This window comes from Cladophialophora yegresii (assembly GCF_000585515.1).
Source record: "Cladophialophora yegresii CBS 114405 chromosome Unknown aczIN-supercont1.5, whole genome shotgun sequence".
Classification (NCBI taxonomy): domain Eukaryota; kingdom Fungi; phylum Ascomycota; class Eurotiomycetes; order Chaetothyriales; family Herpotrichiellaceae; genus Cladophialophora; species Cladophialophora yegresii.
The window spans coordinates 931,122-958,074 of NW_006913049.1; the positions used below are offsets into that span (position 1 = coordinate 931,122).

General features: G+C 55.0%; 9 protein-coding genes across 9 annotated transcripts; 5 read left to right on the forward strand and 4 right to left on the reverse strand.

Annotated features, from left to right (window-relative positions):
• Positions 1-400: 400 nt before the first annotated feature.
• Positions 401-2,026, forward strand: A1O7_07068 (benzoate 4-monooxygenase; the record flags this gene model as incomplete). Its single annotated transcript, XM_007761068.1, has 2 exons — positions 401-702; positions 775-2,026. 2 exons carry the CDS (start codon positions 401-403, stop codon positions 2,024-2,026), a joined length of 1,554 nt encoding a protein of 517 aa, XP_007759258.1.
• A 705-nt stretch (positions 2,027-2,731) lies between these two features.
• A1O7_07069 (uncharacterized protein) lies at positions 2,732-4,837 on the reverse strand (the record flags this gene model as incomplete). Its single annotated transcript, XM_007761069.1, has 3 exons — positions 2,732-3,925; positions 3,977-4,711; positions 4,778-4,837. The coding sequence occupies 3 exons, from the start codon at positions 4,835-4,837 to the stop codon at positions 2,732-2,734; spliced, it is 1,989 nt and encodes a 662-aa protein (XP_007759259.1).
• Positions 4,838-5,652: 815 nt separating this feature from the next.
• Positions 5,653-9,444, forward strand: A1O7_07070 (uncharacterized protein; the record flags this gene model as incomplete). The annotated part of the gene is made up of 1 exon (XM_007761070.1): positions 5,653-9,444. The coding sequence occupies one exon, from the start codon at positions 5,653-5,655 to the stop codon at positions 9,442-9,444; it is 3,792 nt and encodes a 1,263-aa protein (XP_007759260.1).
• A 1,411-nt stretch (positions 9,445-10,855) lies between these two features.
• A1O7_07071 (TTK protein kinase) lies at positions 10,856-13,291 on the reverse strand (the record flags this gene model as incomplete). Its single annotated transcript, XM_007761071.1, has 1 exon — positions 10,856-13,291. One exon carries the CDS (start codon positions 13,289-13,291, stop codon positions 10,856-10,858), a length of 2,436 nt encoding a protein of 811 aa, XP_007759261.1.
• Positions 13,292-13,754: 463 nt separating this feature from the next.
• A1O7_07072 (uncharacterized protein) lies at positions 13,755-14,445 on the reverse strand (the record flags this gene model as incomplete). The annotated part of the gene is made up of 2 exons (XM_007761072.1): positions 13,755-14,293; positions 14,349-14,445. The coding sequence occupies 2 exons, from the start codon at positions 14,443-14,445 to the stop codon at positions 13,755-13,757; spliced, it is 636 nt and encodes a 211-aa protein (XP_007759262.1).
• Positions 14,446-15,541: 1,096 nt separating this feature from the next.
• A1O7_07073 (uncharacterized protein) lies at positions 15,542-16,120 on the forward strand (the record flags this gene model as incomplete). Its single annotated transcript, XM_007761073.1, has 1 exon — positions 15,542-16,120. One exon carries the CDS (start codon positions 15,542-15,544, stop codon positions 16,118-16,120), a length of 579 nt encoding a protein of 192 aa, XP_007759263.1.
• Positions 16,121-16,219: 99 nt separating this feature from the next.
• On the reverse strand, positions 16,220-16,622 carry A1O7_07074 (uncharacterized protein; the record flags this gene model as incomplete). The annotated part of the gene is made up of 2 exons (XM_007761074.1): positions 16,220-16,421; positions 16,522-16,622. The coding sequence occupies 2 exons, from the start codon at positions 16,620-16,622 to the stop codon at positions 16,220-16,222; spliced, it is 303 nt and encodes a 100-aa protein (XP_007759264.1).
• Positions 16,623-18,610: 1,988 nt separating this feature from the next.
• Positions 18,611-22,151, forward strand: A1O7_07075 (uncharacterized protein; the record flags this gene model as incomplete). The annotated part of the gene is made up of 6 exons (XM_007761075.1): positions 18,611-18,794; positions 18,845-18,999; positions 19,051-19,144; positions 19,192-19,420; positions 19,473-22,024; positions 22,075-22,151. 6 exons carry the CDS (start codon positions 18,611-18,613, stop codon positions 22,149-22,151), a joined length of 3,291 nt encoding a protein of 1,096 aa, XP_007759265.1.
• Positions 22,152-24,712: 2,561 nt separating this feature from the next.
• A1O7_07076 (MADS-box transcription factor, other eukaryote) lies at positions 24,713-26,535 on the forward strand (the record flags this gene model as incomplete). The annotated part of the gene is made up of 3 exons (XM_007761076.1): positions 24,713-24,768; positions 24,825-24,981; positions 25,042-26,535. 3 exons carry the CDS (start codon positions 24,713-24,715, stop codon positions 26,533-26,535), a joined length of 1,707 nt encoding a protein of 568 aa, XP_007759266.1.
• Positions 26,536-26,953: the final 418 nt, after the last annotated feature.

Sequence of the window (26,953 nt, forward strand, 5' to 3'; positions counted from 1 at the left end):
GATGGCGGGGTATGGCAGCCCTTAGCTGAGAAGCATGACCTGGAGACTGGAGGACTAATCAGCGCCATGCTATTGCTCCTCTTCACTTCCCGTCTCCAACTTCCGACACCTACCAGCTTGTTCCGTCGAGCATCACCGCGCCTTCGTAGGCCCACCGCGCTGGGCAACGTCCCTCGGGGCACCAATACGAATTTCTCCTCGCCTGCTGTGCGTGCAGTATGCATCTCGACCTCATATCGTCTGGCCTGTGTCAGCCCCGTGTTTATATATATTGACCTCGCATCGCCGCTTCTGTGTACGTATAAGGATTACCAGCCATTCCCTGAGGTTTTACTGTCTGTTCGCCGTTGCACCAAAAGCGTTCTTCCGGACGGGTCCATCGCACATTGGGGTCACCAGCATGTCGAACAGCATCGTGGGGACCTTGGCCTCGCCATGGGCGCTCTTGCTTGTTCCTATTCTTTATTTCGTGCTTCCATACCTCCGGAATTGGAGTCTGTTAAAAGTTCCCGGCCCACTACCCGCTGCTCTCACGAATTTATGGCTTATGTACCAAGCCCGGAGGGGACGGCGGTACAAGGCAGTCGACGCACTGCACAAGAAGTACGGCAAGGTGGTTCGGATCCAACCCAACCACGTTTCGATAGCAGACGACAGCGCCATCAACGCCATCTATGGGCATGGCAACGGGTTCCTGAAGAGGTGAGCAAAAGGCCCCTCTCAAGAAGAGATAATATCTCTGTCGAAGCACCGTTCTCTAACATTTCTGCCCAGCGACTACTACGACGCCTTTGTCTCAATCCGTCGCGGCCTATTCAACACGCGCGACCGCGCCGAACACACGCGCAAACGCAAAGTCGTCTCGCACACCTTCAGCGCCAAGTCGATCGGGCAGTTCGAGCAATACATCCACGGCAACCTGGAGCTCTTTGTGCGGAAATGGCGCGACCTGGCGACCAACCGCGCCAACCCCTCGACAGGCTACGCCAGCATTGATGCCTTGCACTGGTTCAACTACCTGGCCTTCGACATTATTGGCGACTTGGCCTTCGGCCAACCCTTCGGCATGCTCGAGCGGGAAAAGGACTTTGCCGAGATCCGTAAGTCGCCGGACGCGCCGCCCCAGACCGCCCCCGCCATCGAGGTTCTCAACCGCCGCGGCGAAGTCTCGGGCACGCTGGGCTGTTTGCCTGCCCTTAAACCCTACGCGAAATACCTCCCCGACCCGTTCTTCAGCCAGGGCGTCGAAGCCGTGGAAAATCTCGCAGGCATAGCCATCGCGCGGGTCAAGCAGCGGCTCGACAACCCCAGCACGGACCGCGTCGACCTGCTCGCGCGCCTGATGGAGGGCAAAGACGCCCAAGGCCACAAGCTCGGCCGCGAGGAATTGACCGCCGAAGCACTCACGCAGCTGATCGCGGGGTCGGACACGACGAGCAACACGGCCTGCGCGATCCTGTACTACATCCTGCGCACTCCCAACGTGCTCGCCAAACTCCAGCGCGAGCTGGACTCCAACATCCCCGCGGGCGTCCCCTCGTACGACATGGTCAAGGACCTGCCCTACGTCGGGTACGTCATCAACGAGACCATGCGCATCCACTCGACCAGTTCTCTCGGGTTGCCGCGGTTGACGCCCCTGCCATCACCGGAGAACCCCCACCCAAAACCCGTGGAGTTGCTAGGCTATACGTTCCCGCCTGGCACCGTGCTGTCCGTGCCCGCGTACACGATCCACCACAGCAAAGAGATCTGGGGCCCTGATGCCGACGAGTTCGTGCCCGAGAGGTGGAGCGACGACCGGTTGACGCCGCGCCAAAAGGAGGCGTTTATCCCCTTCTCCACGGGCCCGCGGGCGTGCGTGGGCCGCAACGTCGCGGAGATGGAACTCAAGTGTATGGTTGGCACCGTTTTTCGGAATTTTGAGTTCCGCGATGAGCACGTCGGCGAGATGGAGACCAGGGAGGGGTTCCTGCGGAAACCGCTGGGGTTTCATGTCGGGATTCGGCTGAGGAGTAATGCGTAGGTAGGTTTTTGGAGACATGAGGAGGTGGGAGGCAGGGAGGTGAGATGGGTGGTGCTGCACTGCACCGCACTCGCCGGCACAAGACTCGAAATGTTGAAATGACATGTGCTCACCGGAGTGGGTGTTCAGCTCACGCGAAGTAATGAATTGTCTACTACGATTGACGGATCAACGGATGGATGAATGGGGACACGCCCAGGAGTACATACAGTATATATGCATACATCTATGTTGAGGAACCAACGAATTTGAACCGATCACACACCACCTTGTCAGGGTAGGGGATGAGTAGGTCCGTCCTGACTTCTGAGCGGAACCTGGCTACCAAATTTCAGGCACACCTATCAAATGCTCGAGATAAGATTTGGACTTGCAGACTGCTGAAACTGCATCGTCATGTTGTCTGTGTTCCGTTGCATTCCGTACGGAGGAGGGGGGCACTACTTGAAGGCCGTTGAGTGAGGTCCCTCACTTGGTTTCCATCATGGATGATATACTGTGCTGGATCATCTGCTCTCGATTGGGATATCTCGTATCTAGTATCTTGTATTTACCGAGCGGAGTTTCTGTAATGGACATGGGATAGTGAGCTGCCAGCTACTTTACGCGCATTGAGTGGTGAGAACTGAGCATTGAGCATCGAAGCATGGACATGTCTCCCCCTTGACTCAATGGGTGGCCCTGCTTTAGGCAGAGAAGAATTGCCTACGGCATGCTCCCCGGCATATGCCCAGGTAGAATATATTCGGACCTGCCGCCCCCAGCGTTGCTGCCCGACAAATACTGCTCAAAATAGGCAGACATCTCTCTAGCATTTTCGGCACCGAGGCCGAGATCCCACTCGTCCAGCATGCCGTTCCAATCCTCCTGGGAGAGCGGGAAGTCCGGAAGATCAATGTCGCTTGCAGGGTCTGGTGCGTACGTCGTCGTGTATTGAGCCTGCGGGGACGTGTTTGAGGGGACAATCGCAGAGGCTCGCGCGTCGGGCACAGGTGGACGGCTCTCGGCCGGACGGCTCATGTAGGTCTTTGCGATCTGGTAGAAGATCCGGCATGCGCGGTACAGCTTGCTCACGCTGGCGGACAGCTGGGCCGCGCTGTGCAGGGTGTCGACGCACTTTTCGAGCAGTCGGAGGTCGTCGACGTTGCGGTCCGCGATGACGGTGCCGACCAGCACGATGTACGGGATGAAGGGGCACCAAAGGAGCGTCCAGTGGATAAACATGCGCCATTCCTCCTTGGAACGCGTGTGCAGGATGCTCCACGCCCTGTTATGCGTGTTTAATGCTTTCCGCGCTGTCTCGATGGCCTCGTCGCAGAATTTGAGCGGATGGACTGGTGTCGCTGTCGCTGACGGTGCGGGTGGGATCATGCGGTAGACGAGACACAGGGTGGAATACTGCACGATCTCGATGGATAGCAAACCTTCCTTGAGGAAAGAGCCGAATGGCTCGTCGGCCAGCTGATCGTCGTCGAATGTGAAGCTCTTCTGGACCTCTTGGAGCCGGGCAGCCAACTTCCGCGCGAGCTCGGCCTTGACTTCCACGGATTGTTTCTGCCCCTGTGCACTGTAGAGTTGATCATAGATGTCGCCTTGGACTTTGGCAAAGTCGAACCAGCTGTTGAACATGGCTCCCCATACGCCGTGGACTTCCTCCGGGAACTTCGGTCGGTCGGTTAGGATGTCATAGTCTGGCATGGAGGGTGTGCGTCCGAGATTGAGCGCCATGCCTCGTTCCACGCAGTACAGAAACCAAAAGAGGCGCCGTTTCTCGGTCGCTTCGGGGGCCACCGAATAGGGCGGTAGACGGTGGTAGCCGGCATCCAGAGCCATTCGCCCTGCTGAGGTGATTAGTGTCCACGCGAGGGATGCCTGTGATAAGTCCATGGCTAAGGTAGACTAGGCAGCATCAGCAAGAGCGGAGCAAAGTGGCAGCAAGGCTGCGCATACCCCTTGTACCAAGGCTTCAATGTTCTCGTAGGTTGGCTGCATATATAGTCTCAAATTCCGAATGGCAGCCTCGGCATTCTTCAGACAGATGGCCACAATGCGATCCCGCTCGGCGCCTGACAGGTCCAGATCTCGAAGTTCGGACTGACACAGCTCTCTGAACAGGTTCAAGAGGCACACATGTACAGTGATGAAAGTGGCGATAGTGAACTCTTCGGCCGGGAAATAGACCTTCTGACACAGCGAGGTGAGGTATGGCAGGGTCAGATTCGGAACGTCGTTTAGATATTTCAGAGGATGTGTCTTCGCATATCTCAAGAGGCTGAGGACGGTCGTCATAGGAGGCAGCGTCAAGTCTTTCAGCTCGGGATAGTCGACCACATCTCTCACGGTATTCTGGAGTGGCGCTGATGTGTCAAAGGACGAGGGCTTTTCGTTCAGGACGCTCCTCAGTGTTGCAACCACGGCCGCAATGTCTGCGATCGAGTCGGCATCGGACGAAGTCTTCAACCCGGTCTCGATGACTTGAGTGATGTCCTTCAAATGGGCACTGAAGGAGGAATCGCCCTCGTAATCCAAGTCTCGCCAGACCAGTTGGCTGTCGCGAGGAGCCGAGAGCGTCCGGCCCCCCGAGGAAGTCGATGGGGAGTCGTTCGAGCTGTGGCCGGTCTGGTTGTTGACGAAATCCTCCAGCATTCGTTCCAAGTTGGCGAGCCTGTCATTCACATTGTCTATCTGTCGATCACTTGCGACCAGCTCTTAGTCTGAAAATCAATCGTAGGGGCGTCCTCGTCTACTTACTACCGTCCAGAGACCGATATTCGCTGTCTCCTCTCCGCAATCCTCGTCGCCGTACGACATTGTAGACGAGATGTCTGGCAATGCGAACATGGGGTCTTCCTATCGCAGCGCACCTGAAGGGGCCTGTTGTCAATCGAACCCGCTTGCGAGAACTGTGTCCGGCATACCTTGCGCACTCTGCAATTGTCACACTAGTGAAGATCAGTGATTCACCCCGATGCAACCGGAGGGCGGAGCTGTACTGCAGGGCCCCTAGTGGAGCTTGCTTCTACTTCTGATCGAGGCTCTGGCGGTTCCGACATGGCTCATGTCTCATGAAACCCCTCTTTCCAATGTTCGCATACTGCTCGGAGACCCAGCAGTGAGGAAGGAAGGACTCGAGTGAGCACAGGGGGAACTGGGTCTCCATCGTGGCCGGCCGGATTCTCGGGCCCGGCTACCCCGTCGCCGGGAGTCGCACTACCCCCGACAAGAAGCCCTTTGACGTCGTCCATTTCTTTTCGCCGTATTCTTGTCCTATCACAGAAGCTGCCATCCGGGCTCGTGCCGTCCAAGATACTCCAGATACTTGGCCTCTGGTCGACTGGCGTTGTGGGCGGCATCCTCGTGGAGTCCATGCTTTGCACAAGCATTTGCGCCAGGCAGCAGTAGATTGGCATGGCTCGGCGGAGACGATTACCAGAACTCGGAAACGACATGGCAGTGTCCGTGAAGCTTTTGCCCTGCACAGGGGGACAATATCACATATACACGCCGTCGCTCGCGTCTCAATCTTCCAGCAGTCACTCCATCCGTTCGACAGACGTTTGTACATATAACCTGACAGAACTCTTACACCTCCAATTCCGCGGTCCCTGGGCTTCCCGACAGCTCGCATGGCAGCAGACAGAGAAAAGCGAACATCAAGCCAAGATGGCTCAGAGCAAAATGGCGGCGACAAGACGGAAAAGACGAAGGGCGAGGGCAGCATCAAGGACTATTTCCGCGTCTTTCAGTATGCCGACAAGTACGACTGGGCCCTCAATGCCGTAGCATGTTCCTCTGCCATCGCTTCTGGTGCTGCCCTTCCATTGATGTCCTTGATCTTTGGCACTTTCACCACCAAATTCAACAACTTCGCTACCGGGACCTCGACCCCGGCGCAGTTCAAAGACGATGTCGATCATTTTGTGCTGTGGTTCGTATACCTCTTCATTGGCAGATTCATTGCCACCTACATCGCCACGGCGGCAGTCAGCATCGCAGCAACGAGGACAACTCGCACTCTTCGGAAAGCATTTCTCGAGGCAACCCTTCGGCAAGAAATCTGGCATTTTGACAGCAAAAGCAACGGCGCTACAGCTACGCAAGTCACCACAAACGGCAACAAGATTCAGTCGGGCATCGCCGAGAAGCTCGTCTTCATCATTCAGGGCCTCTCCACCTTTGTTACTTCCTTCATCGTGGCCCTGGCTGCACAATGGAAGCTGGGTCTGATTACAATGACCGTTATACCCGCAATATTCATCATTACGGGAGCCTGTGTTGCCATCGACGCAGTCCAGGAGGCCCGGATCCTCCGCATCTACTCCCGAGCTGCCGTACTTGCTGAAGAGGCTCTATCGTCGATCCGGACGGTTCATGCATTCTATGCCCAGAAGAAGATGGTGCAGAGGTATGACACATTCCTAGCACAGGCTCATAAGGAAGGTAATAAGAAGTCACCCAACTGGGGCGTGCTTTTCTCGACACAGTTCTTTTGTGTGTATTCGGCAACCGCCCTCTCGTTCTGGCAGGGCTTCAGGATGTATCAGAGCGGTGAGGTCGGTAGTGTGGGCACGGTCTTCACCGTCGTGCTCTCAGTAACCATTGCCGCAACCTCGATCTCGAGCATTGCGCCACAAATCGAGGCCATCACCAACGCCTCATCGGCTGCTTCCGAACTGTTCAGCGTCGTCGACAAACCGTCACTTTTAGACCCTCTCGACCCGTCTGGCGCAACGCCTTCATCATGCGAAGGACGCATCGAGATCCACAATCTGGACTTCGCGTATCCGTCCCGGCCAGCTGCGCAGGTTCTGCACGGATTCAACATAACCATCCCTGCAGGCAAAACTACCGCTTTAGTGGGAGCCTCGGGCTCAGGGAAAAGTACCCTCGTTGGCCTGCTGGAAAGGTGGTATCTGCCGGCTTCCGGTCGCATTGTGCTCGATGGCCGAGACCTGGAGGAATACAACGTCAAATGGCTGAGAAGTCAAATCCGCCTTGTTCAACAGGAGCCGATACTCTTTCGCGGGACTATCTTCCAGAATGTCGCCAAGGGCTTCGTTGAGTCCCAGCGGCAGCTTCCTCACGAGAAACAGATGGAGTTGGTTCGCGAGGCTTGCAAGGCAAGTAATGCTGACAGCTTCGTCAGCGAGTTACCGCAGGGCTACGACACCGAAGTGGGCGAACGAGCCGGGACTCTGAGTGGAGGTCAACGACAACGGATCGCCATCGCTCGCAGCATTATTTCTAACCCAAAGATCCTACTTCTTGACGAAGCTACGAGCGCACTCGACCCCAAAGCAGAGAAAGTCGTACAGGATGCTCTTAGTCGGGTGTCAAAGAATAGGACAACCCTGGTCATCGCACACAAGCTGGCAACGGTGAAGGCGGCCGACAGCATAGCAGTCATGTCTTCTGGGAAGATTGTTGAGCAAGGGACACATCAGGAATTGATCGATTTGGACGGCCGGTACGCGGCTCTAGTCCGAGCTCAAGACCTCGGTACGGCCAACAGCGAGCCGCCTGAGATGTATTCCACCGAAAAGCAGATCCTAGAGGAGTCTGTCGACCGACCGGCTCTGCAACGCATCGCCACTACTGCTACTTCGGTGGGTGAGGATACCGAGAAGCAGCAAAAGCCTGTGGGGACTCTTGGCTACTCTCTCCCCAGATGCATCTTCATTATGTTCTATGAGCAAAAGCCGCTGTATTTCTGCTTCTTCCTGCAGGTCATTGCTTGTCTCATCGCCGGAGGAACATTTCCCGCCCAGGCCGTCCTCTTCTCCAAGGCGCTGACTGTCTTCCAACTGACCGGGGAAAATGCTCGTGAACGAGCGGACTTCTATGCGTTGATGTTCTTCGTTCTCGCACTGGCCAATCTGGCCGCCTATTTCACCATTGGATGGACTTGCAATCTCGTCTCGCAGACAGTCACGCACCGCATCCGGTCGGAAATGTTCGGACGGGTTCTCGACCAAGATATCGCGTTCTTCGACATTCCCGAAAACACATCAGGTGCGCTGACTTCAAGACTCTCAACACTACCCACCCACCTGCAGGAGTTGCTTTCAACCAATGTTCCCCTCATCGCGAATGTCTTGATCAATGTGGTATCGAGCAGTGCGCTTGCACTGGCTTATGGATGGAAACTGGGGCTGGTCGTCGTCTTCGGCGCATTGCCTCCACTGCTCCTCGCAGGTTACATCCGCATCCGGCTGGAAATGCAGCTCGATCGTCAGACTGGCGAGAGGTTCGCAGAGAGTGCCGGACTGGCCAACGAGGCAGTCTCTGCTATTCGAACGGTCGCTTCGTTGACCTTGGAGGCTCATGTGCTCGAAGAATACTCAGACATGCTCAGCAACATCGTGCTGAAGTCGACCCGGGCGTTGATATGGACCATGTTCTTCTTCGCGTTATCACAGTCCATCGAGTTCCTTGCCATGGCGCTCGGATTCTGGTATGGTAGCCGACTGCTTGCATCGGGAGAGTACACTACGGCGCAGTTCTACACGATCTTCATCGGGGTCCTGTTCGCTGGCCAGGCGGCCGGCCAGTTCTTCGGATACACAACGTCCATCACTAGGGCTCAAGGCGCGGCAAACTACATTCTGTGGCTTAGGACGCAGAAACCGACCATCGCGGAGACGGAAAACAACAAAGAAAACGGACCCTCGGCCGATGGGCCGGTTGCCCTCGAAGATGTGGAGTTCCGCTACCGACAGCGCCAAACCTCGCGGGTCATCCGGAGCATCACAATGAGCATCGAGACCGGACAATTTGTAGCGTTGGTTGGCGCGTCAGGCTGTGGCAAGTCCACGCTCGTCGCCTTGCTCGAACGCTTCTACGACCCCACGAGCGGCCGGATCTGTCTCTCCCACGAGGACATTGCCGCCATGTCACCTCGCCTGTACCGAACACACATGTCTCTCGTACAGCAGGAACCGACGCTGTATTCGGGCTCGGTGCGCGAGAACGTCTCGCTAGGCCTCGACTTCGAGCCCTCCGATGAGCAAGTTAAAGAGGCATGCCGCCAAGCCAACGCGCTGGACTTTGTAACGTCTCTCCCCGAGGGGTTCGACACCTCCTGTGGTTCGCGAGGAATGCAGTTCTCAGGCGGCCAACGACAACGCATCGCCATTGCCAGAGCCTTGATTCGAGATCCCAAGCTCCTCCTACTCGACGAGGCAACATCCGCGCTGGACACTCAATCCGAGCGTCTTGTGCAGACGGCGTTGGACGAGGCAGCCATAAGCAGGACCACCATCGCGGTGGCGCATCGGTTGTCAACCATCCGCCACGCGGACATGATCTTTGTGATTGCCAGTGGGCGGATCGCCGAGCGTGGCACCCATGCGGAGTTGCAGGCCCAGAAGGGCATTTACTACGAGATGTGTCTGGCGCAGTCGTTGGACAAAGCATAGAGCAGGATGTAGCGGAGTATAGCTCATTGAGCAGATATCACGCTATTGGAGACGCAGTTAGGGCGCATATTACATGTTGTATATTACACATTGTACGATCACAAAGGCACTCATCTCGATTATTCTGTTCCTACTCTTCTCGTCCGCTTCGGAACACAACCAGCCAAACAAGGAATGTAACTATATGTATAATTACCAACTGGACAAGATCGTCTCATCTGTTCCTAGATACTGTACGTTCATAAGGTTGCAACTTCCGAAGTCCTTGACGAGTCCTCCCTACCTCCTTACTGCCCGTTCTGCTTGCCGTCTCTTCCTGCTAATACACGTACACAAATATGTACGTACATGACCCAAGCGCATGACTTGAGCTAGCCACGCCACAGCCTTTCCGTCCCTCTCCACCACTGTACTCTACACTACTGGAGTGTGAAGAGGAGCCATCTCGAAGTTGCAGACCATGGACTGTACAGAGAACCCATCCCAAGGATGTCCACCATGGAGTGTATGTCATGCAATGCCACGCCATGTCACGCCCCCCCATGCCATGCACCCACCATAGATACGGCGCACGTACCTAGGTACATAGGTAGGGAACACAGTAACGCCAGTACACCGACGAGTAATCTAATCAGTTTAGGTAATTAGTACGACGTACCCATGCATTCGTAAGGAGACGGGGAGACGCCTTGTCCTCCGAGACTTAATTAATGATTCATCAGTGGAAAGGAGGAGGATCGAATGGGCTTAATGCAGCCTCAGACACATACGGAGTACAGTACTTAGCTATTTGCAAAGCGCGATGTGATCTTTTGATTGGCGACTACGGAGTACTTACATTATGTATGATACAGCGCCAAAACAACAGTACGTACACTGTACTCGTGACACGATGAAGTACCTGTGTACTGTAAAGCTCGCTTGAACGCTAGGTACAGCCGTCTGCTTGCTTGCTTTGCTTCTCCTGCCCCGATGCCACACTCTCTGGCTTAGAGTAGAGTGCCATACAGTCGGGATCCGAGTTTTCCAGTGGCCACTGCGTACTACACGCTTCCTGTTACTTCTCAATACGCCATGCCGAATCTCTAAGTAACACATGATCGTTGACTCGTAAATTATATAGTAGTTCGTTGGTGGTCTCCATCTCCCACCCTTCCTTCTCTCGTTCGCTCGCTCGTTCCTATACAGACAAAGTATGCGGGGCGGGTGGATGGGGAGGCTCGCACCTCCTCCGCCACTATCCAACTCGTTCAGTGCTTGCGGTGCTTATCCAAAGCTGCACGTGACAGACCGACGGTGGAGGCGGCTGATCAGAGAGTGAGGAATGAAGGAGATGATACCGATATCCCAGACGCTCCTCTTCCCCTCTTGACATATTCGCGGACTTCCTCTTTTCCGGACTGCGCCGCCTTCACCACGCCGTGCCCTCCAAATTGGCCTGTCTCAACTTCTCGTAGAATGCGCCCGGCCAGCCCACCATCTCGCCATCAGAAGGCAAACAGCTGGCCTCCTTGCCATCCTCGCCGACTTGACACTGCATCTCGCCTTTCGCTTTCAAGGCTTCCTCCCTCCGCCGACAGTATCCGACGACATTCCCGATGACGCGGCCCAGCATTTCGGGAGAGATGGCCACGGGGTTCAAGAACGGGTCCGTCGCAGAAAGCAATTCGCTGATGGTTGGCCGAAGGGACTGCTCCCTCGTCAGGCATCGTTTCAACGTCTTGATGAGCCCAAACGGGACAACGCTCCCGCCGATACCCGTGCTGGGGAATTGAATCTCCACCTTCGGATTCGGGATGGACATGATGCGCTCGAATTGCTTCTGGATGTGTGCAAACGGGGGCTGTCCATACGTCATCTGGTACAGGATACAACCCAGACTCCATACATCAGAAGGTTTGCCTAGCTTGAGGATTTTCGTGCCCGGCAGGGCCCCTTGTCCTTGTGTCGCGCCTACCGCGACGAGCGACTCGGGGGACATGTAGTTCGGGGTGCCGATTTGGTTCTCGCGGTGCACGTTGACGGTGTTTTCCTGGATCGCGTTGGCGATGCCAAAGTCGATCAGTTTCAGCTGACCTTTGACCAGGAGGAAGTTGGCGGGCTTGAGGTCTGAGTGGACAATGTCGTGCTCGTGCACGGCTTGCACGCACTCCAGCATCTCTTTCCAGTAGTGCCGCGTGAATGTGATGTCCAACTTTGCATTCTCGGCCTTCAATTGCTCGTTGAGCATCTTGTTGAAATCCGTCTCGCCGAGCTCCATCATGACGTTAAGGACGCCCTTTTCTTCGTTGACCTCGTAGTCATACAGTCTGATGACCCTGTCGACGTTTTCTAGTTTTTTTAACAGGTCGATCTCGCCCTTGTAGCCCGCAATGGCCGCCATGTCGGCTTCTTCGAGGTTGACCCGCTTCAGCGCGAAGATTTTATAATTCTCGGCCATTATGCGGAAGACTCGCGAGGAGCCGCCTCGACCGATGCAGTCAAGGCGACGGTACGTTTTGCCGTTCAGTGCGTAGTGGACGGACTTCTTATTGCGGGACCCGGCATTCGAGGTGGCTGCGTCGAGGATTGACATTTTCGGAGGGGGTACTGGGGCCGGTCGGTGAGGTGTATTGTTTGACCGAGGAGCCAGAGGTTGGCGAGAGGGAGATATCTGCATCGGTGTGGGCTCAGAGGCTTTCCGATCTGGGTCACCTCCATCTTCGTGGATGTCCAGTATTGCAGCGGATGGTCTGGTACGGCGGAAGGTCGGCGGTGGGTCGTTCTCTTGGTCCTGCGCTGGAAGGGGTTGTAGCGGTGGGATCTTGAATACAGGTCTGTTTTGAGAGCTTGAAGACTTTGACGAAGGATGAGAACCGGGTACAGCAGGTGTCGGCTGCGTTCGAAGCAATGAGCCTGGTCTTGACGCGGGACGATCGAATGCTGTCTGCACGTCCACCTGTATGGGAGATCCGCTCCTTGGGGACGGGCGTAGTGGCTTGATCGGCTGTGGGCTGCCTTGGAGCGCAAGCAAATCGTCGGGCAAGTCTTGTAGATCTGGTTCAGGTGCTCGACGACCAACCTCCAACTCCGGCGTTGTCGCACCAGGATGGTCATCTATGTTGGCACCATCGTCATCCTCGCTCTGACGGCGGACCATGCCCCTCCTTACGGGTTTATTGAGCAATGCTCCGCCTAGGCGGCGGACGCGCATCGTGCTATGAGCACCGTTCTCATCTCCTTTCCGGGGACGTGTAACTGTAGACGGCATGGCAGAATTGTGCTCCTCCACACTGGCCCGCGAAGCCCCAGATCTCGGGCTGACCGATCGTTTTGACGTGTATGGTGCATCTTCAGCTTGAGGTTCCTGCGGTGCTTGATCAGAAGGTGGTGACCTCGACAACCGCCGGCCATTACTGATGCGGATACGGCGAACCGGGGGCGCTGGAGTCTCTGAGTCTTGAAGGGTAGTCTGGGCTCGCGTTGCTGACTTTTCGTGGATCTTGTACATGAACGATCCGTCTCTGCCCAGAACTCCTGGTGCGCCAGGGCGAACGCTAGAGGTGACGCGGACGACCCGGGGAGCTGGACTTCCATCTTCTTTCTGCGGAGGGCTTGAGGCTTTGAGCGCCTCGATAGGTGTCCCTTTGCTCTGCCTTCGCAGGCCCGTCGAGGTGGATGGTATTGTAGGATGGACCCTTGGAGCGATATTCTCTTTCTCAGCTTCAACTTGCTGTTCGTCCTCTCCAAGTATCGCTTGCGCCTCGGCGCTCAGTTTGATGGGCGCAAGATCTTCGTCATCGGAGCTGTCCCCTGTAAAGCTTCGATTAAGGTGCGGTCTCTTGCGTGTTTCTATTAGTTCTGGCATGGCTGGGGCGCGCTGTGCAGCTGATCGCGTGGTGGCTCGGAGCGGTCGACGAGAGTTACTGAGACTGGACGCTAGGGCTGCTGGGCTAGGCGAAGCGTAGGTGGCCATCATAGTGTTATTGTTGCTTACTGATATTCGTGGACAGGCTCATCATCGAGGCATGCAATTCTGTATTTTGGGCTGACAAGGGACGCGCCATTCAATTGGAGCTCAACACGAGGCAGATGCAATTGGGGTGTCGGAGAAACTTCGGTACATGGAAAAACACGCGTTGTCTGGGGCAACCATTGGAGGAGCAAGCATTACTATTATACCGGAAGAGGCTCGACAATGGCGACCTCTCATCCTAAAACGAGACTGCTTCGTATGCGAGGACGTCGCGAATTCCAACCCAATTCATCCTGCCAGCGCCAGTGCCAAAGCTATCATTGAGAAACCTTTAGAGCCGGACAGGCCCAACGTCTTAGAGCATCACGCTGAAGCCGAAGAAAATTCCTGCAGCGACAACTGCGAGTCCATACATCTCACCAACGTTGATGACCAGCCTTGACGCAGCAGAGCTCCCAGAAGATCCGCTGCTGCCTGATGCATCGGTTGTGGTAGCGGCGGCACCACCACCAAAGCCAGTGTAAACAACGCTGCCATCTGAGGCGGTCGAGGCTGCCGCCCCGTTTGTCGTAGATGTTGCTGGCATCGTGCTGATAGTGCTTGTGTTGACTCTTGTAGGGTTAAGAGCACCACATGGATGGTCCTGCACGCACGCAGCGGCACAAGTATTGTCATTACCACAGCCCAGCTGACAATTGGTATTATATTGGGTGCAGATATAGTATGGCAGGGTTTGCGAGTACTCGGAGGCGTTCGGAGACAATCCGTTGGAGCAGATACAGGAGTAGGTAAGGGAGGCAGAATCGCATGTATTATCATAAGTGCCGGCGGAGTTGCCAGCTTCTTGCAGACAGATAAGTGGACATTGGGCGATCTGTGAGTTGCACCACGCCTCTAGACAGCTGTTAGCGAGGTAGGCCGAAGCCACCAGGTGAGGAGCAACACTTACGCCTCGTTGATAGGGGCACTGAGTTGGGATCAATCGTTTGCGTGACGGCCATTCGAGCAAAAGCTGCTACAGCAGCAGCAAGGCGGAAGTATTGCATGTTGATTAGGAGTTGGGTTTTGGTGCAGTGCAACAGGTTACACGGATTAATAAGTCGGTACGAAGTTTAAGAAATATGCTTCTCGCTCGTTGCTGTAAAATGAAAGAGATAGCGAGTGTATGAAAGGAATGAAGCGAGTCGTTGCTTGAAAGTTGAGCGAGTGGTCGGCGGTCATCGCAGCCACGGGCGTCCATGGGCTTGATATAAAAGGGCGGACCCCTAGCATTCACCACCGCCGCTTTGGGTTGGTGTTGATCAAGGTGAGTTAGGGTCCTCCAGGCGACATGCTAATTCCCCGCCACTCGGAAAGTCCCCAGTAGGTGCACGGTCAAGATTCTAGCCCATTGCGACTGTTTGTTGCATGTGAAGAGCTCCGATCTGAATGGCTGGCACTTGCGGGAGCATGCACGATCTGTGAGGGAGGTTGACTTGTCTCAGGCGTGCGTCCTTCAAGGTCGAAAAAAGTCCGTGGTGTTTGTGGAGCTGTCAAAAATGTCAGTCGCAGGTTGTTGTCGGTCCAATGGTGTCGGCTCTCGGGCTCCATGACGCGCAATCCATCGCCAATAGAAGGTCCGCCTGACGCTCTGGCCGTGCGAACATGCACACCAGGTCCACAACAGCGGAGTGAACTGCTGTTGGAAAGCAGTGGCGGAGGGAGTACAGGCCTTCTTCAACCGTGCGATGCATCTCCCAAGAGGCAAAAGACCACAAACTAGACTCTCTAGAGAAGTAACTGAGTCGAAACACGACTCGCTGCCTGCAAGATCAATTCCTCACCACTCCCTCAGATGACTTGCAGGGCCGGTCCTGAACAAGGCTAGCGGTCAACAAGAGATGGCGCTACAGACGCCGCTGTTCTCGATGCAGTTGACGTGCGCTGGCGGCATGGTCTATCTCTGCTAGCTCGCGGATCCTTCGGACTTTTTCCCTTCTTTGCTGAAACATCTTCTCGTACTTTGTCACCTCACTTGCATCTTTCAGCATTTCTTGCGTGGCGGGACATCCCACCTCGCATGAACAGACATCGTCCATGCAGAACGCCGGCTGTCTTTGACCGATCTGGCCTCTACTTGGGCCTCGTGCATTGAGCACATGCATGGAGAACCCCGGTTCCCTTGCGAAAGCAAAATTGGGTCCAGTTCAATGGGGTCAAGATTCTATGGATTCGGCTGGTGACCAGTCTCGTCCCGCGCCTCTTCCCCCGCCGTACTGGAAACCCAGCAGAGAATCATCCTTTGATGAATTGTCTGCCCTCCGTCCACCTCCTATAACACTCGAAGACCATACTCTATCCCGTGAAGCCAGCAGGGCTGGTCTTTGGGCCAAATCCATCACCATCGACGAATATGTCATTGTCCGAGGCAATCCCCTAGGCGCTGGGGCATATGTCGTATACAACTGCCGTGTCCAGACGCTCGATGGAGGACCCATGATTATTCGAAAGCGGTATTCCGAGTTCGATGAGCTGCGTGCGAAGTTGATCAAAGCCTTCCCGCAATCGACCAAGTCGTCACTCCCCCCTCTTCCTCCGAAAAGCGCCGTCTACAAATTCCGACCTAAATTTCTCAACAAGAGGCGGGAAGGCTTGGAGTACTTCCTCAACTGCGTTATGCTCAATCCAGAATATGCAGGATCTGCACTCGTCAAAGATTTCATCTTTCCACCTGAAACATGAAGACCATAATCGAACGCCGTGGCCGGTCTGCTAAAGCACCTGGGAAAAATTGACCTATAATTGGACAGGATGACTTATATCATGCAAGCTCGATGGAGATTACGATTTCTGCGCATCGTGTCCCCAGTTCTTCAGGCTCTTATACGAGTTGCTGTTCGTGTCTTGTTTGGCCTTTTCCTCCTGCGCGAGATGGCGCTTGTTATAGGCGGCGACTTTTCTCATATGCGCTATATCTTCCTCGTCATATTGGGACGGGTCTTTATGCGGGTTCTTTTTCAGGATCTCAACGATCTTCCTTCCACTATCGAGACGGTCAGGCACCGCGCGTCATGTTCTACAGCACAACGACACAGGATGAAGCGCAAAATCGGGCGACGGTAAAAGCCGGCAACGCCGCTCACCTTTCATGGCCGATGCTCTCTCCTGAACCGTCGTCTTTCGACCAGCCCGACTCTTGACTGCCAGGTCCTTTGAGCCATTGCTCTAACTCTTCAGCTGTCATGTTGACAGTGTTGTTGAAGTCTCTGCTCCCCTTAGCTTGCAACATCCGTGTGACACGGATTCCCAGCTACTCACTGGATGACTTCGTCCTTGCTTTTGACCATCTTGTAAGGGTTGCTGGTGAATGGTTGCACGAGTCGGGAAGGAGACTGGGGAGATAATGGGCTACGGAGACATATCCTGAACATAAACCCGCCTGCAGCGATTTTCTTTGACAACTGGGGTGATGGTGATATTGTACTGGCACCCAGCAGTGGTTTGTGAGCCTCGTTACGTCATGACTTGAACTTTGACATTTGCTGCCAACTCCCGTGGAGCTCAGGCCAAGTTGCGATAAACCCTTTCAGACTCCATTCAAAGAGCCGAATCGGCGAGCCTGAAGCCAGGCTGAGAGGTTAGCACGCCGTTGGCGAACGCCACAGGGCCGTTGTGGTACATGTTCGGTGCGGCAGGATACTAGATGATGATGATCCAGCCTGATGTATGGAGTAGCCAGCCGCAGACACGAAATTGCCGGCATTCCACCCGCCTCGTGTTGTTGAAGCAAGGGGACACGAAATTCAGGACATGTGCATGAACCCATAAGGGCGCACAGGAGTATAAGTATCTCAGCAAGGCTTTATCGCGATTCAGACTGGTTGAGGACATCCTTACTTTCGGACCAATGTGCAGCACACATGCACAAGTCAATTTCAGCAGTCGCGTAAAGTCTCACCGATTGCGGCTCCAGTCTAGCACGAGCAGCACCCTTATTGTGACGGCATTCGTGGAGCGCAGTCCGGCACTTCACTCGTGGGCTTGCACCTATGCTTGGGAGAACGGTCGAGCATGACTGAGTGCCGAACTGTCAACACTGGCTCTGATCAGATGTCGCCTGGTTTTGCGCAGCCTCGATCTCGTGGAGCTCATCGTTGCTGATCTGGAAAGATGATTAAGACCTCACCATGATCACCACGATCCAAGCAAATGAGGACCGCCGGCATGGAGCAATAACCTAAAGGCCTAACCCGAATAAGTCTGTCGGGCGCTGGGCTAGAGACCCGGTCTAGGACACGCATGATACGATGTTGATCAGTGGCTGGAAATAGTCCACGCGTGTCTCATTGCTGTTTGAGGTGCAAGCATCTGGTGGTATGAGGGTCAAGTTGCGTTAATACACCACTCCACCTCCCAAGATTTGCAAGCCTGAAGCTGTGCCGGTGGGCAGGCGCAGGTGGCTCTTAGGCTAAGGACGAGGTCCCTGAGGCGTCGATAGCACTAGCCTAGGAGTGGGCGGGCCAGCTAACCGGATTTTCGCTTCCAAACCACCAAACGGCCCTTTTCAAGTTACGGCACGACACGTCGCGCTGCAACGCCCGAGAGGCTTCAACTCCATCCTCAGTGCCTCACTGCACTATCACCTCCTCCTATCCTTGACCTTATCACACATTCTTCACTTTCTGTTTCGCTTCTTGTTTTTAGCAAAAAAGGTCGCCATTCTGCCGACCAGGCTGCCACTTCACCCCTTCACTTCTGACTCTTACCGGCCCACGTTTTTGTGCATTCGCTGTTCATTGAACCAATTGTCCGCTCAGAATACCTCAGCCGTTCGTGTTGCGGACCGGCGCATGAAAACCTCGTCATCTTCATATTCTTTCCCGACGTTCGCTTGTCCTTTTGGATTTCAAATCTGGAACCTCCTCCGTCCCTCCCGGCCTTCGAGTTACCACTCGCTAATTCAGCCAATGCCGATAAACCCCTGAAATTACTGCGTACGCACCTCCAGACTTGCATATGCACCCTGCCTGACCGCGGGCACCGCCTTCAACCTGGTCAGCTTCTTCCGTCACCTTCATTGTCGCCGGAGCGCGCAGCTCAAGGTTGCGCCACGACTACTACTTGTCACGGCCTTGGAAGTGAGGAGTTGAGAGATCAGTCTTGGGTTTTTGTGCCGATGCAAAGAAACATCAAGCTTATGGTCCTCCTCATCTGACACCTCAGTCCCAGATCATGCCGTTCTTCTCAAAGGTGTTCAAGAGCAGGGAAGGTCAAGCCAAGAAAAATGTCGCCCCCGTCGCAAACGGAGATAGTCACAAGAAGCCTCAATGGTCGGATGCTTGGGTGCGCACGAGGGTCGACCCAGAGGAGGTCGCGGAGCTGTTGCATCTGTGTACCGCCGAGTTAAAGTCAAGAGGTCGGCCTCCATCCTGTCCAGAATGAATGCTCAATGCTCACCTCGAGTAGCGCTGGATGTCCCCTTCCTCCTCTTACCGTTTCGACCGTCATCGGATCCTTCTGCTGCCAGAACATATGTGCGCAACTTCTTCCTCCCGCCTCACGACCGCGAGCCTTTGCGCGGCTCATCATTGGAGAATGAGCTCCGCATGACCGAAGTCATGGTAGGCTTGAGCTTTCGTGGACATGTTGGACTGCGCTTACCAAGTGCTTAGGTCATTATCAGCGTGATGAAATGGTGTTGGGCCCGCTTACCCGGCGGTGTGGTGACCTGGGAGGTCTACGAGGGTTTTAGAGTGGGAGAGAAAGGTATGACAGTGCCCAGCCGAGAAAGTCATACGAAGCTAACGACTCAGACTCCGGATTTGCGCGCGACGCTTTCAGTACTTTTGTGCCCATCGGCGTAGACTCACCTGCTCGGCTTCAGATCATCAAAGACTTTTTCGACTTGCTTGCCGCGGTCGCTGCACACGGCAAGGCTAATGGACTCGGAGGGCACAAACTCTCTAGATATGCTGGGTGGTGGGCATTCGAACACTATGACGCCGGAAAAGGCTTCGAATCTGGATATCAGTCCTGGTCAAGGTACTGTATACTGCTCTCCGCCCATGGCCCCTGCGATCGCTAACCTTGGTAGCGCCGCTGACGCGACATCTCACCTCTTCTTCGCCTACCTGCGATCCATGTCTCCCGGCGCTGGGAAATCAAGTGGAATCCTAACCCTACCTAGGTCGCTCCAGCAGCTTGTCGACTCGGTCACATACCCCCCTAAGAATGCGCTTCTTTCCAACGATACCACCAGGGTTGTTATGATTGTCGATGTGGTCTCCCCGACTCCATATGCTCTGTTACGACGGGCCAAAAACTTCGAGTACAGAGATGACGATCAAGGTCTTCAACAGTTTGCAAGCTACGATGATCCGATTCAAGCTCTCACAGACGAATGCCGTCGTGTGCTGAAGGCCATATCATCTGCCAACCAGTCCCAGGTCTCAAACGCGAAAACATCCACAAGTTTGACGGACCCGTCGTGGTCGCGCTTCGAGGACGTTGGGTTCGGCAGCTCTCTTGATGATGACGAGGACGACGATGATGGTTTGCTGGGCCGCAGGCTTGTGTCGACGAAGCCATTGGCCTCCACGACTAGACGACGAGGCTATCAAGATTTAGCTCGACCAACCACTCCCTCCTGGGCAGATTTCTTGTCGTCTGGGTTTGCAGACGAGCACGGCAATAAGGCTCCGGCACCTATCCTGCTTCCACCTGACAAGATACTACCTCCCATCAACACGGATGCGCCTAGAGGCCAAAGCTCGCAGTCGCACCGGAGACACCTTGACATGCAGCAAAATCTCGACCCCGGCGAATTGGCAAGCATTACAAAGGTCAATGTGGATGATTCTTTCTGGTGGGTCTGGATCAGTAGTCTTGCTCCAGAAGAACCGACTTCAAGAAAAGCCGTGTTTGGCCGATGCGCCTTGATTGAGACCAAGTTCCATTTTGACAATTGGATGGTCATGGAGGAGCAAGTGAAAGGGGCCGCACCGGAGCCGGCCGCTGGAGCATATATCGCGGAGAAAAAGAAGACATTTCTCGGATTCACGACAAAGCGTGGGCGGATAACGCGCCGAGGCTCCGGCTCCAAGAAGAGCCCTCTGTCTCCAGATCCCCAAATCGCGACGAACAACCGAGCTACCTTGGCTCCAGATCAACATGCAAAGATCCAACAAGCTGCCGCCGAGCTTACTAGAAGGAAGCAAATCGAGGAGAGGGAAGAGAAAGCTGCTCTGGCGACCCGCCGTGGACGTACTCAAGAACCAATATTGGCATCGAAGACCAACAGCATATTCACCATTGGTCCGCTAATCAAGGACGAGGCTTCGCCGGCACTACAATGGGCCAGCCAGTACGACAAGAAGGCGATCCGGGCTAAGTATCTGGGCGACTCGCTTGCCGGTAAGGGCTCTCGTGAAATGTTGACGCTGCCCAACAACAGCCTAGGGATCAGCAGGTCGACTTCGACTCTCTCAGTGGTCAGCAAGAACAAGGATCTGCCAGCGCCGCCTGTGGTGAACTCGTCGCGTCCAGCGCTCGTCGAGAGGTCGCAATCAGCAGAGCAGAGTACAACAGCGCCGCCACCGGTAACCGTGGATTCTGCGCCAATTCCTGTCGAACCTGCGCCGTATCCTGTTGAACCTGCGCCATATCCCGTTGAACCTGCGCCAATTCCTGTTGAACCAACGGTTCTGGTCGAGACCAGGGCTGCGCTAGAGGCGGCAGAAGTACCATTGCCACCAGCAACGCCAGAAATCGTACAGGCTCCCTCTGCTAGACCGCAGCCGCACAAACTGCGCAAGTCGTTCGAGCAGCAGCAGCGTCGATCTCCACCACAGCAGAGGAAGCCAAGGGTCAAGACTCCAACTGGACCACCTCCTGTACACAAGTCCAGTGGGATCCGACGGCTATTCGGCACCAAACGTTCTAAATCGCGGGACTCGAGGCCCTCAGACCCTCCTTTGTCACCCTCTCAAACCAGTGAAGACGCTGCTGTCATCGCTGCCAGACGGGCTCTGGAGGGCCAGCCCCCTCTTCCTGCGGAAGGGCCTACCTCGCCTCCGTTGAGTCCCGGACATTTCCATCGCCTTGCAACGGTTAAGAACCAACCAGCAGCAGTGGCGGAGGAGGAACCTGAGCCAGTCCCTCCCATGGCGACGCCAATGCAGAGGGATTTCACTCCCGAACTCCCTGCCGAGCACGAAGAGTACGAGAATCAACCATTTGCACCACCTCGGACCCGTCGCGACGAAGAGTATGACCAACTCTCCCGAGTGGACACGAATGAGCGTGAGCACGCCGACCGGGAATTCTCGACATTTGATCAGGGACCTCTGATGGATCAGCCGGCCTTTGCCCCAGTTGATACACCTCCGAGGGAAGAGTTCTTGACCCCAGCCGAAGAGCCTCGACATGGCCCTATCAGCTTGCATTCTGGTCCATCTTTCCAGCAGACAGAAAGTTCCATGGATGACGAGGACGAACCGGTCCTGACCCAACAGGTCAGTCCCAATGACCGATGGGCGCAAATCCGACGAAATGCCGCCGAGCGGGCGGCAAGGCAGTCGGAGGAGCAGACTTCCCGGAGTCGGACTGAGACACGAACTGATGATGGTGAGACCAGTGGAGAAGAGAGTAAGTCTCGCGATGATAATGTCCTCGATGGCGACTAACAAGGGTCACAGCAATTGAATCACGAGTTGCACGAATAAAGGCACGCGTGGCCGAGCTCACCGGCAATATGGATGCAACGCGACGATAGACTCACGCGACTGGATTTCTGAACAACAATTACATCGTACAAACATGTCCTCGGAGCACTCAGTGCAATCACGCCCAGCGACAACACTCTTTCTTCTCCATCTCGAATGATTTTCTGTGCAGAAAAGACAGCAGGGCGTTCCAGTGTTGGAATGGGATTCAATTCGTGTGTCTCGGAGATACCACCTCAGCGTTTCTGCACAGCAGATCATCTTTCCCTCGTTTTCCTTCTCATTTTTCGTGCGTGAGCGTTCTGCAAGATACACCCCTCGGGCTGCAGGACAGCACACCTATAATACAGTCTTCACACTCTTCCTTTTGTTCCCCTGTCAACTGGGTTTGGTTGTGGATACACGGGATGGGAATGTAATAACTAGCTGCTGTTGCTTCCCCTTGCCGAGCACATAGATTCTTGCAATTGAGGGCACTCAGGCTCTTGGTTGAGCGCTCGAGTGAGGAGCGAGATGGGAGCGAGGCGGAGGGACCACCGGACAATGGACTGCGGCTGGCATGACTGCCGTCTGTTGTTGCGGGAAGTACACGAGCAATATGGAACGAACCTTCGCAGCCGGGATACTGGCGGATCTCCGAAAAGACTCTATCTCGAGTAGCGAGTTGGTCGTGTCATAACATGCGTCGGAGGGCGGCGCAGACTGCGACCGATAACGCATACTACCTTGCGAACTCGAATCATTTCTTGACCTTGATTGGCCATGACCATGCCTGGGCGAGACGACGTCACTGTGAACTTTGCATCTCATGCACTAAATGGGCAGGAGACAACGAGGACTTTGAGGCGAAGCGTGTTCAAACATTCCCTCATCCTCCCCACGGTGGCTTACCCGTAGGACGCCGACATATTGGGGTCTCGGGGCCAAAGCTACGCCAGGCTATTGACCTCATACAGATCACACTACGGCATCAAGCGATTGTAGCGAGTTTCTTATTCTTATTAAGCCAGCTGAGCAGTCTATTCCCGCATCACGTCAGGCGAAGACATGTCTGTCGCAATTGATACCAGAAGGGGCTGCAGGACGATTATACCACGACTGGTATCTGGTCTAAGGCGAGTAATTGTCCCATGATCCATGTCCTGCCAGCCCTGAGGTGTCTATGAGCACCAAAAATAGCAAGCAACAAGTCAGTGTCAATGAATGTCACCGATGAGGGAGTCAATGCAGCTTTGTGTCCCGCAAGGCTCTGCTTTACAATGGGAAGACACGCCTACCACAGTACACAGCACATCTTGAACCTCTCCCACATTAGCTTGCGAACTGGATGCTTCAGTTGTCGAACAGTCAACAGCAAGTACGAGGTAACACATTCCACATGAGAGACGCAAAGAAAACACTGAAAGCCTTGTCCGATCTAGCATGCATCAGTCCCTGCTGCCTTAGTCTCCTTCCTGCTGCTGTCACCTGCAGGGCTTTGCATGACAGCCTCGTGGGTTTCTAAAAATACAACGCCGCGACGAAGCCAATGATGATGCGCCGCGGCTTCTCATCCGAACACGAACCAATCGTGGTGTTGCCAAGTAAGAGCCGCATGCCGGCAGAACCTGAAACGTTAGATGCGGCCACCGGCAACGAATCTCTCTCGCGCTCTCAACCATAGGTTTGATCTAGGTTTCGGCGCTTATTTCTGATCTCGACGATGCCCAGTGTTCGGCAGATATCAGGTCTGGGATGATCGTGTCACCGTGGATTACCGATGGAGTGAGAAGGCGAGTTATCGCAGATGATCGCGATGCGCAACAAACCGAGAAGTTAAAGATGTTTGTGGTCGAGAAAGAAATGCAACTGGTGATGAGAGATAACGTGGTTCGTGAGCAAGCATGAATGTCGTGACTTCGGGGTACGTACCTCGCACTGGCACACTGGGTACTGTACACTGCCACAGGGCACCGGCCTCGGCGTCAAAGGAGAGTTCCGGGCTTGCAGCCACAGTCCAGTGACGCCTAGACTCGCCTTTGGCGCCTCAATCGGATTCCTTCTGCGGCATGGGCCCTGGGCGAGTAAGCCTGGGGATGTGCCGCCCACAAGCGCCAAAGGTGGGCAGACGTGCAGCTGCCACTCGGCTCCCGTCGCCAGTTCTCTTCAACTCGCCCTCGCCCGCCGTTTTGAGGCTTCTTCTCTCTTTCTATCTTTAGCAAACCTCTCCACACCCACGTTCACGGCTCAACTTTACACGCCTAAACAGACGCCATCGAGCCGCTGCTCGGTCGAAGTCACTGCGAGCCTCAAGCAAGCCACAATTCTACACTGATCCCGTCATTGCTTGCTTTGATCGTGATTGCGCCTTTGTTCATCATTCATACAATCGCAGCGGAGCGGCGACAAAGGAACCGTCCCTCGACTCGACCGCATGCGCTTGGTCTAAGTAGGCTTGATACTGCCCTCCTGTCGTGGTTCTTTGTCGGACATAGAGTTCTACCATCCGGGTGCAGGCCTTGTCCTCGGCCACCCTCGATTTCTTGTCCACCTCGTTACAGCCTCCGACTCGATCGCCTTTCCGGTCGCCAGTACCTGGCATATGCGAGACACAAGAGATCTATAACCAACCATGGGTCGGAGGAAGATCGAGATTCGGGCGATAAAGGATGATCGCAATCGCTCAGTGTAAGTTGTGCGCTTGCTGTTAGCCGTTTGATATGAGTCCGCTGACCCTGGGGCAGGACGTTCCTCAAGCGCAAGGGCGGCCTTTTCAAGAAAGCCTACGAGTTGTCGGTCCTCTGCTCCGTCGACGTCGCGGTCATCATCTTTGGCCACAACAAGAAATTATACGAGTTTTCGTCGGGCGACATCAATGAAACCCTGCGGAGATATCAATACGTGCGTCGAAAGTGCTATCCACGTTTCTTGGGGACGAGTTTTCTGACGTGGTGACAACAGTACGGACAACCTCACGAGCACAAAGGGCCTGCCGACTTCAAGAACAAGGGCGGTGGTGGTGATGACGACGATGACGATGACGACGACGTTGGGGATGAGGCTGCTCATGGCCGAGAAGAGTCCCTCCCGCCTCCACACAGTCTTCCGCCGCAGTTACACCACAATTCGTTTGCACACATTGGCCAACCCATGGCCTCAGTCTCCCCTCCAATGCCCAACGGCATGTTCCAGCCTCGACACGGAACCCCCCAGCCGCCGCATATGATCTCCAGACCCCCATCCCAGAACATGATCCGACGCACGAGTTCGAATCTGGTGCCCATGGCCCATCCGCATCCCACACCTCCTCCGCCGCAGAATGGCTTTGCCTACGTGCCCAATCCACCCATCTACAATCCTCAGGCCACTCCTCCCATCCCTCCTCAGTCCTCTCCTCAACCCCAGTTCCAACCATTTTCTCAGCCGCAGCAACCTCCCCAACCACCTCCTCAGACGCACCAGCAATTACAGCAAGCCCATCAGCAATATTTGACAGAACAAAGACGACACTCGCAACCCCCACCGGTTTCGCAGCCTCCATTACAGCCTCCACCGCAGCCACAGCAACAGCCTCGCGCCTCACCTCAACCCGAGTCACAGAATCTCCGCCCACCCGAGCAAGCCAGTCCACCCCAACCGAAACATCTATCATCAAAGTCAAGAAGTATATTCACGCCCATCGATGAAGGAGGTTCCGTGCTAGCCCAGCATTTCTTTGGGGCGCCAGACCCCAAGCCACGGACAAAGAGGGAAGAAGATTTACCAGATATCAAACCGCCGCCGCGCAGCATCACCGTCTCTGCTCCTCCTCGACCTAGTTCACAGCCATCTCGTCCACAAGGCACTATTCCCGAATTCGCTCCACCTCCAAGAACGAACACGTCCGGGTCGAAATCGGGTGCTCGCCCCAAGCTCAACCTCCAAATACCGTCTGAAGCCGAAGACAGTGATTCAGCCGTAGGAGGGTCGCCATCGCAAGCGGCCAACGCCTCGGCCAACCCAGCCCGAAGCGGCGAACACATTGTTCTGCCACCTCCTTCCCCGAGTGCTTCGACCGTCATATCAGCCGGAGCTGTAGGGCCCCCCAACCCCTTCGCTCGACCGCCGCCCCCGACATCAAACGCCAATCGCGATGCATTCAACGACAACCGAAATAACAATGTCGAAACTCCAATCTCGGCATTGCCCAGTCGGTATATGAACATGGATCTTTTACCGAGTCCGAGTAATTTCTTCAGCGAGTGGGTTGACTCATCGAGGAACGGGCTCGGTTCTGCGGTGTTGCCCAGTCCATTGGTTTTTCCAACGCCGGCCGACCCCCGGGGTCTAGGCTTCGGAAGTAGAGATGCGGCGAGAGAGGCTGCTGACCAGGCGAATGGGGAAAAGAGGAAGGGAAGTATAGAGTTGGCGGAGAAGGAGGGTGACGCCAAAAAGGTCAAGACGGGTCCGAGCTGATTGTGGTTATCTCTAAGCTCGAAAGGATCAAGACCCCGGTATAATGTTCGCAAATCAATGCTTACGACTGTCACGAAGGTTGCATCTCCCCGGGATTTTCTTGACCACGGTTCAATTCGCTGAAGACATTCGACTCTGGATTGTTTTAACTTTCTGAGCCACGTGCGGAAGGAGCGTCATTTCCATCAGCATAGCGTGTGGGTGGGCGCTTGGAGTTTTGCGCGCCATTTGAGGGCGAATTGATCGATTGGGGAGGGACGAGGATTCAGGATACGATTTCATTCTTGCCCTGAGACACAAACCTGCTTGATACCACCGAACTTGCTTGTGACCAACACGATGGAAAGCAGGAAGGAAGTCTCGGACTGTGCGCGCCGGACTTGATATGGCTGGGCTCCCGAAGAATGGTATCACCAGC